Source organism: Phasianus colchicus, chromosome Z, assembly GCF_987193195.1.
Source record: "Phasianus colchicus chromosome Z, bPhaCol1.hap1.1, whole genome shotgun sequence".
Lineage (NCBI taxonomy): Eukaryota > Metazoa > Chordata > Aves > Galliformes > Phasianidae > Phasianus > Phasianus colchicus.
This window is the reverse complement of record NC_143476.1, coordinates 48,544,443-48,554,633: the sequence shown is the minus strand read 5'-3', so window position 1 is coordinate 48,554,633 and position 10,191 is coordinate 48,544,443. Positions and strand designations below refer to the sequence as shown.

The window sequence follows — 10,191 nt, the reverse complement described above, 5'->3', positions numbered from 1 at the left end:
ACAACAGGTGTTTTATCTGATGAAAAAAAGGTGTCAATTGAGATACTTCAAATGGAAATACAGTAAGAATGGATTCTCATCAATAATCATCAATGAGTTTGATGGATCTCTTCACTTTCCCTTACAAATTCCAACTGGTAAAAGGACAACCTAGATCTTAAGAATTCCACTTGTCCCACTGCCATGCTAATTTATGCCATGCTTATTTGATTTCTTTCCTTTGGTCTCAGCTTGCACACCGACCTAGAAATCTAATAACTAGCTGCAATCAAAATGAATTGGAAACATTTGGTTCACTGAATGTCTTAGTTTGGTTTCAGAATGTCTTGTTTACAGAATCAAAAGTACTTTTATGGCATAGGTCACATGATCCTAGAGACCTTACCAATTTTTGTTCTTGAGAGCAACCAAAAAAACTTTCCAAAGTTGCAACTTCACCATGGTCTATTATTTCATTTGAAATGCTGGTGCTGGTGACCTTGAAATGCTGAAGGCTTTATCGTGGCTCTGGCTAAAACTCTGCCATAATCGGAACTGTGTCTATACTGGCTCAATGATTTTACATTTCACAGGTTCTAGGAAGATAAATTCATATAGTCCTTGCATTTGAACAGCACAAGCCTTCATTAAAACATTTCCCAGTACCAAAAGTCAAGGATGTATTTGCCAGAAATGCATCTTTGATATTTAGAGAAAAGCTGATATTTGTACTATCATTTGCTGAAGGCCAAAGTCAAGTTATACTTTGGAAGAGGCACCTAGTAACTTGGTAAATGCAAATTACATCATTTGCAAAACTGATCACTGAATGTTAATAGTTTTCAATTTTTTTAAGAAGAAAAGCTTTTTTCAAATGTCTTACTAACCACTCCTGTTTTGTATTAAACCTACTAAACACAAGATACTGGAACGTGTCTAATCAGTATATAACATCTCCACTGGAAACTGATAGTCAAGGACACCTAGCTCTTCACTATAATCAGAGAACTTTGTCAACTTAATCAAATAACTTTATCACTCAAATTAATAAATTCAAGTTGCAGAATATTGTTATATTATAATTAAAAACAACCAAATACATACATCTTGTACACAGAGAGATCACACCAGATCATAGTTAAAGCTAGATATAAATGCTTTGAGTAGTATCATACAATAATTCAGACTTGACATCAGAAAGATAAAATGCTTTTAATATTGATGACACTGAATAACACTTTTAAAAATCCTTTTATGTTAAAATTCTGAGTTGGAGTACAAGTTGCTGAATTCACTCTCCTTACATAGTATTTAAGCAGTGTGATCCAATGGTTATCCCCATAGTTGTGCTTCTTAGATAAAATCATAAATAAGATGCTTTTTTTTTTTTTCTTCAGAAATTGAGACTGCTGTATTCTGTTTTTACATGAACAATCACAACTGACAATTAATTTTCTTCAGTTAAAAACACGTGTCACAGAAGATTAGTCCTATACCATTAACAGACTGACTTGAAAAATATAAGTATATATTGTGTTTATGTATAATGTGTATATATATACACTTAATATTCACAATAGAGAATCAGAACAATTTTATTGAAATTACTTTTTCAGAAAGCCTTCTATTGTGGCTTCATGTCCACATAAAGCATTGAGAATTTTCAAGTGTGCCATGTGAAAGAGGGTTTATTAAAACTAAAGAAAATATACTGGTGAAATATAGGGGAATATACTTTTTTTTTTTTTTTTTTTTTAACATACATTTTGCGATCTGCAGTTTTCACCAGTTGTAGCTTGCAAGTTACAAAAACTGAAATAATTATCTAAACTCAGTATTTCCTCTCAGCAGGCTGCTGCAAGCAGAGTTCACTCCCAGAAGAAACTATTGGCAAATTATTCTCGAGGTGATGATTGATGAGATGACTTATGCTGTCAAAGACACGATCTTTTGTACGAACCTTCAAAAAAAAGGATGCAAGAAGATGGATTAAGCACCAAAATACTTTTACCCTTAACTTTACACCAAGTTCTCTAAGAATGACACGGGACAACTGATCATGTCTTAGACACTGATTGTTCTTCCATCAGAAACAATAGAAATAAGTCTCTGTTTTGTCTATGACTCTTTTAGTCTCTCCAAATAGATACTTGGCTAGCTATCTATGGGTATACTGTTATTACACTTGATAAAATAGGTCTGCTTGAAAAGTTTCCATACAACATTTTGCTTTGCCATAAGATGGACTTTTAGCTCAAGTTTTCTTCTTCAAGAAATTAAAGGCTCCTTACAAGTGTTTTCACTTTTTTTTTTCTTTTTTTTTTTTTCTTTTTTTTTTCTGGCAACATCAGAACCTCTCTGTGCACTTTAGCATCTCTGCCTTTTCCTCAACAAAGAAGGTACCAGAAAATATTGCTGGCTTCCACTGGAAAATTCTCTTTCCCTGAAGGTGACCAAACACCACTGCTATTTGACTTGAGGTTGCCCCATGCTGCATGCATAGTATCTGCTTGGGACTTCAAAACTGAAACACGTTAGGACGGGGAATGTAATTTTCTCTGGCCCTCTTACTAGCATTTGTACCAGTATCCTTCTGAGTGAATTACTACATCTGTGATATGAGAAAATTAATGTTGCAAGGTAAACCAGTCACAGCTAGAAAAGATCAAAACCTAATTTATATTACAAAGAGATATTCAAATTTATAACTTCATCTTCTCAAAACATTTTTTTCCTTTTTACCTTTAAAACTACTTCAGGCATATAGTTCCACAGGCAGAGTAAAGCTGAAATAGTGCTCTGTATTGGGATGGCACTACAATGTCACAAGAAAAAGTGTATAGACGCTGCTCTAAAATTAGGCACATCATCTATTTTCCTTCAACTTTTCTCAAAAACAGATAACAACTTTTATAATCTATTTTTTTGTTAAAACTTTCCAGAAATAATGTACTTTAGTGAGCACTTGAAATATTTCAGTCTTCATAATAAAGTTCTGGTAACATTATTAGAATTTGGGATACAATGTCACAGGAAAAGGAAACAACAAACAACTTTGATAGCAAATGATGCCTTCCACGCAGCTGCACATGGCTGCCTCACTAAAGAAAACCAGCAGGCTCTCATAATTTTTCATTCTTCTTTAAAAACAGCACTTCCTGCCATTATTCAAAGCTATATTTTGAAAATTAAGATATATTTATAACATCAGGAGCTTCCACTGTCTATATTCAAATCAAGATATTTTCAGTCCTTCTAACTCAAGTTAGAGCTTTCTCACCATCAGCAGCACACATCATCCTCACTAGTGTTCAAGCTCTAATCCTAGACCAAGTAGAAAGTTTGCAGTCCTTACCTTTAGCATGCCTTATCTGAACAAGTGCTTTTTTTTGAGCTGGATCAGAGTAGAAGCATCAGGACAGTTAAATCTGCTCTCAGAACAGACCTTGAGGGGTTGTAACATGCTGCTAGATAGTCTCTGTGTGAAGTGGCTGTTAGGCACGCTTTGTATGAGCTAGCTTTTACAGATTATCGCTCCGAGGCCATGCAGAGAAGCACATGCCACCAGCACGCTGCTGAGACCTGCCACACACAGCCATTTTATGGATGACTGTGGCAAATCACAAATAAAGCTGCTCAGGAGTTGTGTCGGGACCCTACAATTCATACAGACAGCTCAACTAACCTAAATTTGGCTCGTTACTGAGTAGTGCCTTGCAAGTCAGCCAAACCTGCTGCAAAACAGCAGAAATATTTGGAGAGCCCTGCCAAGGTGTGCAGAAAACGTCTCTGGCCTTGGTACTCTCTGCCAGCCAGAGGAGTAACATACACAACTATCATCAGGCTTCCATACCTCCCAGCTTCAAATTTCTGCACCTGCCACACCATATAGCAACATATTCCTTGCAAAAAGTAGCCTATAGTGCTTATTTTTAAGAAAGAATTAGTGGGTCTTACTGCAGGAGTCAAGACAGCACTCACCAACATTTTAAAGAAGGAGGCTACTCCTACTGGTAAAGTCCAGGCCAGAAGCTGGCACATAAAAGTTTTAAAAACAGTCTTTGACTGCCCTCATGTGTCAAAAGTAAGTAAGTAGGCCAGAGAGTGCCATGGTTATTCTGATTAGTGTCTACAAGACTAGCACAATTCTCCTGGATCTTCTTTCTGCAGGTTTCTCAGCTGAAATGGATGCCAACAGGCCATGTACTTCCCAGGAGTTTCTCATTTACTTTGTGGCCTTTAATGCTGTTCTTTATAGTGTAAGAGGAGTTGCCAGTTACCAGCTGCCAGGAGCCAAGATTAATGTACACCAATGCTCACTGAAGCCTGCCTCAGCCTCCCTAGAAGTGCAACAAGACAGCTAGAGAAACAAGAAGTTCTTGGCACTCACTGTGCTGCTGCTGGGAGGCTTCATCAGTTAAAGGAGTCTTTGCAACAAAGTGATGATTTCTGCTCCATAATCTTCCCCGGCATCGAGGTCAGGCTAACAGGCCTGTAGTTCCCTGGATCCTCCCTGCAGCCCTTCTTGTAGATGGGAGTCACATTGGCAAGCCTCCAGTCTTCTGGGACCTACCCATCAAGAAGGAGCACTGATAGGCGATGGAAAGCAGCTCGGCTATCACCTCCGCCAGTTCCCTCAGCACTCTCTTTCTTTTTTATCCTATCTGTCTCCTAGCTTTCAGGGCTGGAAAACTTCATGGCTTGGGGGACTTGGTCTTGGTCCTCAAAACTGCTGGCACAAAGACTGGTTGAACTTGCACGGCCACCAGCAACTAGAAGATTAAATAAGGACTTAGCTACACTTTTGAGTAAGACAATACTGCAGTGGCCAAAGCTGGGGAACCTCATCCCTAGGCTTCCTGCAGTTTACCTAAGTCAAGCAGGATGTCTTCATCTACCCCTACAGTGTGCAGAATTCATGCAGTACATCTTCGCCTAGGCATTAGGAGAGAAACGGATGTAACTGGCATCTTACAGGAGGCTTCCATTACAATCAGTTGCAAATAAGATTAAACACTGAGAGAAAATAGAGAGTCAGAAACCTCCCATATTACTGAGTCATACTTACAGTTCCTTCTGGATCCACCAAAAGAAGGTGTTTGGCTTGTCCATTTTGCATGCCTGTCAACACATAAGAACCTGCATTTGTGGTGCTCTTTCTCACAAGGAAGTCTCCACATTTCTTTAACAGCTGTTCAGCTTCTTTCCTACTCATCTCTCCTTGATACCATGGCTCTATACTCAACTCTTCTGTTCTAGTCCAGTCAGCAGTTCTACATAAGAGAGGACTAGTACATTCAACAGAAGTCGATTTACTCGGCACGGACTCAGATGTTTGGTTCTTGAGGGCATCTTCAAATGGTTCTGGTTGTGGAAATAAAACAAGTGCAAGAATATTCAGAGGTAAATCATATTGCAAAACACTGATATTCCAGTCATTTTAAACTTTACTTATTTTGTGTTCCAGCCGCTTCTCTTTATCTTTAGGAAAAAATAAAAAGAGGGAGAGAGTTGTGGTGCTGGGTCTACTGATTTATGTCATATACTAAGACTAAGGAGTGTAATATGTTAAAATAATATGTGACATGCAGAAAAATAGTGACAAAAATCAAAGTGAACCTTAGCAGGAGCTTTTGAAACATACTGATTTTTTTCAGAAATGGCCATTGTCAACAGTTGTATTTATATAACCTGGTACAGAGCAAAGCTGTCCTTTTGTCTTACCAGTTACATCACTCAGTCTCATTTCAAATAAATTGCATAATATTGGTACCCAAAGTCAATATAATCATATCTGTTCCATCGTCAAGCAACATACTCACTTAACAGTTATCCATTTCTGAGTCTCCAGCCCACTAGTATCTGTAGAAAGATTCAGTCACGCTGATTACTCAGCCTCCTCAAAGCCTCAGCTTAGGGAGGGGACACAGAGGCAGACTGGTGATTTACCTCAGTGAAATCAGCCTTTGAGAAACAATATTTTAAATTTCAGCTGAATCTTTAATCCCAAGAGTGGAATGAAAAGATGTGTCATTAAATATTCCAGCAGTCATAGAGAAATAGTAAATTGGTCAGTGCATGCTTCACTATAGGTAATAGAAGCTATTTGCTCTTTCCAGATTTTCATCTGGCCAAGTAGAGCATATTATAAAGACATTTTTTTGTGCCCTTGCTTTACTAAAGAACGTCTGCAGAGCAGTACTGTGAAGCATTACAGAAGCATTATAGATTGCTCTGACTCTAGGGACACACAGCCATACTTGTATAGGACCACTGAGAAGTTATTTTAGGTCAAATTAAAGGGACACATACAGCGATTTCACGATTTAGGTAATTCTTAAATCTATCTTGTGTGTGTCTTCACTACATTACAGTCTGCACAAAGCTGTGTTTAACTTGACAAATTACTAACTTTGTTCAAGTTGACATATTTTCAGGTACTACTTTTCCATTATGTTCCAATGGTCAATAAAGTATAATGCAGGCTGGAACATGAGAAATCAGCTTTCATTTTTAGGAAAAGAATATGTTTAGTAAGGAGGTAAGCTTGTCTATATTTTAAGGGCAAAGCTGTTAGAAATCAATGTTAACATGCATAATTTCAGACAGCAGACTTTTCTCATTTCATACATATGTACACTTTCTAACTTTCTCCCCTCTCCCTTTCTTTCATTCTAAAATCAGTGAAAACATGCAGAAAGACAATTTTTACTAAGATATAAGAAATGGAGACAGGTTATTATATAAATAACATACAGGCACCTATCACTTTGTCTCACTGCCTTTTTAGTTATATGACCTAAATTGAATAAATCAGATCAGCTACTGAATGGAAATAGAAAGAGTAGAACAACAAGAAAAGTTTCCTATGCATCAAACAACTTTTTTTTAAGTACCTGCTCATGACTAAAAACACTGTATATGGGTAGAATCAGCAGCAAAATGATGCTGATGCTGATGCTTAAATCTCTATTTTAAGACAGTAAATAAGATATTGGCTTTGGGAACGCTGACTTCTAAGTTAAAAGAGATAGCTAGGTAGGATTGTAGTCCTACCCAGAGGAAGAGATAATATACTCTTGTGATTTCCCACTCAGATTCCATGCTGCATGAAGTTTTTGCTGTATGCATTGGCTTTTTAGTAACGTGTACTTAGGGCAGGCAAGGAGATAGTTCTCCAGCCATTCACTCACTTTCCTGCATGACAAGGTCCATGATTAATTAACAATTAACACAGATCTAGTACAAATTAGCTTCAAGACTTTGGTCAACTGCATTTTTAACCATGTAAGATATGAAAGCCCTGTGATTTCTAAAACTCATCTTAAGTTCACCGGAACACTAAAATTCCATCTGGACAATTCTATAATTATTTGTGTGCAGAATTAATGCATAAAGATATTGATTTTCCTGTTAGAAAGAAAATGAAAAAAAAACAGAGCTTACTCATGTCAAACAGATCCTTTCCTGGGCTGCTCTCTTTGGTACTATCTGTGTTTCCACTGATGTCACTTTCAGCATCTGCCTGAAGTGCCAATAGAGTTTCCATATTTATATGCTGTGTGTTCACATACGTTGGCATCTCTGCTGTTGTGGCTGCTTGTGATTTCCCTTTTTGCATACCATAAATAACCGGTAATCCTAGAAAAAATTTAAGAGATTTTTTTTTTCTTCTTACTTTTTTTATTTTACAGAACAGTGTTGTTAGAAAGACCAGATGACAAAATCACAACCCATCACCATACGTTTAAAATTTGCTGGAACAGGAGCTGGAAAGATAGTAACTGATGAACCTTGTAGGAAAAAATGCTGATGAGTGGACAGAACTGTGTTTCAGTGAATTTTAATTATTCAGGAAGGAAGGGAATTTTTTGTAAATAAAGATTGTGAGTTTCTAAACTAATATTCAGCTGGGGACTTGGAAGGAAAGGAAATAAAATCCCCAAATTGCTGTACATTAACAGCAGACAACATATTCCAGCATTTGAAAATAGAGTCCCCAGAAACACCTCAAAGCTGTCACTTAAGGATGGATGGGGTAAAATTTTATACAGTGTATGGGAACTGCTAAGTCATGGCCTGAACCTCTGATTGATCACCTGAGGTGAGCAATGAGTCAGCCATGGAAGCACAGGTGAAGGCAATTCACCTGTACTGCCAGAAGAGGTGGAGAAGGTGGATCACTTCTGGAGATCCACTCTGATGGAGTTTTCTAAGAGCCCGGGATACAGGTAAGTGTCCTATCTATTCTCTTTGTGTTATTATAATCAGCTTTGTCTAACTCTTTTGATTATTTCATAATCATAGCATCTTACTATTCTTTGATTATACATACAGACATTTTGATGTGATTTCCTTATAATTTACAGGCAACAGAAAAATGAAAATTACACAGTATGTGTTACTTTTAGAGCACAAATGATGTGCAAACACATGCATTATTTCATATTTTAAAGTAGCTGCTGACTTTAGGCCCTTCCTTTGGAAACTCTGTCTTGCATATTCTTCTGGATCAGATTTTCTGAGAAGACCATAAAGCCTGTCTTCAAATACTACCCACTTTAAGGCTTAGCAAGCCAGATAGCTGAAAGCTTGGACCAAATCCATATATGAGTTGTTCTGCAAAATATACTTTTTTTATAAAACTGTACATTAAATAATTTATCCAGGGGCAATTATCATATGCTTTACACTAATACCAGCAATAAATTCTTATCAAAAAGTATCAGTGAAGTGCATTTCATTGCCTTAAGGCTTCAAGGCATCAGACTGCCACATGTTTTGCACACCCAAGATGTCTTGTAGTATTAAAATAAAACTAGCAAGTCTCACCTTGCTCCTGATGCCAGTCTTCATTGAATTTGTCTCCTAAGTGATGATTCTGGTAATAGATTTTCTCTCTTCTTATTCCTGCTGCAAACTAGAATGGACACATGTGCAAAGAAAATCTTTAAAACACTCTAGTATATTATGAGTGGTTTGGACAATTCCCTTGGTTGTATTCTGTGTACTCCCATTTTTCATTTGTAATTTATTATTGTGTCAAAATATATATTTCAGGAATGTGTGTAGGAGTAAGATATCACTGGTGACATTTATGAAAACTTCACTCCTTCCTGCTTTTATTAATTTCAAATGATGCTTCAGAGTATTTGCCTCCACAGGCAGCCCTGACATCCTATGGGAAAAGAAACTATATGTAGGATCAGTGGACACCCGAAGCACTCTATGAAGATGAAAGACTCACATTGTTACTGGAGGACTCACTCAGGTATTGATAGGAGATGTTTTCTGAAGACAGGGCCCTTAGAGATTTCAGCAGAATTGGGCTGGATTTAAAACACTTATGTAGGTACTACTGTAGGTAGTACTGTAGGTACTACAGTTAAACTTCCAACCACAATGCTGGCAGAAATATCTTAACTGGCTTCATTTCAGTGTGAGATGAAATACCTACATATGAATCTGGCTGAATACTAATTGCTGTGAGTTATTAACATAAGTAACTGTTAGCAATGACTGTGCTAGACTGTTCAAAAGCCTCTATATTATTATTTTTACAGTTACTGTGCACTCATTTCACGCTGAGACAGACGTGGTGTTTACAAATACAGTAATCCAGAATGGGTTTATCTTCTTGAATCTACATAATTTTAACACCATGAAGAATTCATCCCCTTTGCCCTCCAAATGCCTAATCGCCTAATCTGTTGTCTCCTAGATCTTTACTGATCATTCAAAACTGAACTAGCCACACACTTATGTTTCTGACATATCCACCTTGAAAGACTTTTTTTTCAGATCCATCTGTGAGAAGGCAGAGATGCAGTTGCACTGACCTGAGCTGTGTCTGCAGCGGTGGGGATCTTTGCTTTGAGTCTGGCATCAATGAAGCCACCAGGAGGGGGCATTTTATTTGGGATATTATTATAATAGGGATGTTCTGCTGTTCCACGCTCTTCCTCTATCAATGGCTCATCAAAACTCTGCATCCTGTAAGAAAATGAGTGCTTCGTTTTATCCTTCACTCACAAAGCACTTACAGATACTTGCAGCATGTTAAAACTGCTTGTCAGGGAATCACTTCTGCATCTTATTTGGAAAACTCAGATGCTATTATAAGTTAAGAAGGAATGATGGATTATGCAGCGGACTCATTCTTTTTTGAATAAAATTTTTTGAATAATTTTTTGAAAACTCCCTTTGCAATGG

General features: G+C 37.3%; 1 protein-coding gene across 6 annotated transcripts in view; it reads right to left on the bottom strand.

Moving 5' to 3' along the window:
• Positions 1-1,105: 1,105 nt before the first annotated feature.
• The window catches only part of SHC3 (SHC adaptor protein 3), a 69,849-nt gene continuing 60,763 nt past the window's right edge, over positions 1,106-10,191 (bottom strand). For 4 of the 6 annotated variants that reach the window (XM_090131646.1, XM_090131647.1, XM_090131648.1 and 1 more), the window contains 6 exons: positions 9,819-9,972; positions 8,812-8,899; positions 7,426-7,620; positions 5,048-5,343; positions 4,370-4,548; positions 1,868-1,939 (listed from right to left, as the gene is read on the bottom strand). In XM_090131646.1, the coding sequence (XP_089987772.1) occupies positions 4,393-4,548; positions 5,048-5,343; positions 7,426-7,620; positions 8,812-8,899; positions 9,819-9,972 (889 nt within the window). In that variant the 3' untranslated portion in view covers positions 1,868-1,939; positions 4,370-4,392. Of the gene's footprint in view, positions 1,940-4,369; positions 4,915-5,047; positions 5,344-7,425; positions 7,621-8,811; positions 8,900-9,818; positions 9,973-10,191 lie in introns of those variants that run through there. The other 2 variants (XM_031605474.2, XM_090131645.1) reach the window with 2 other exon arrangements.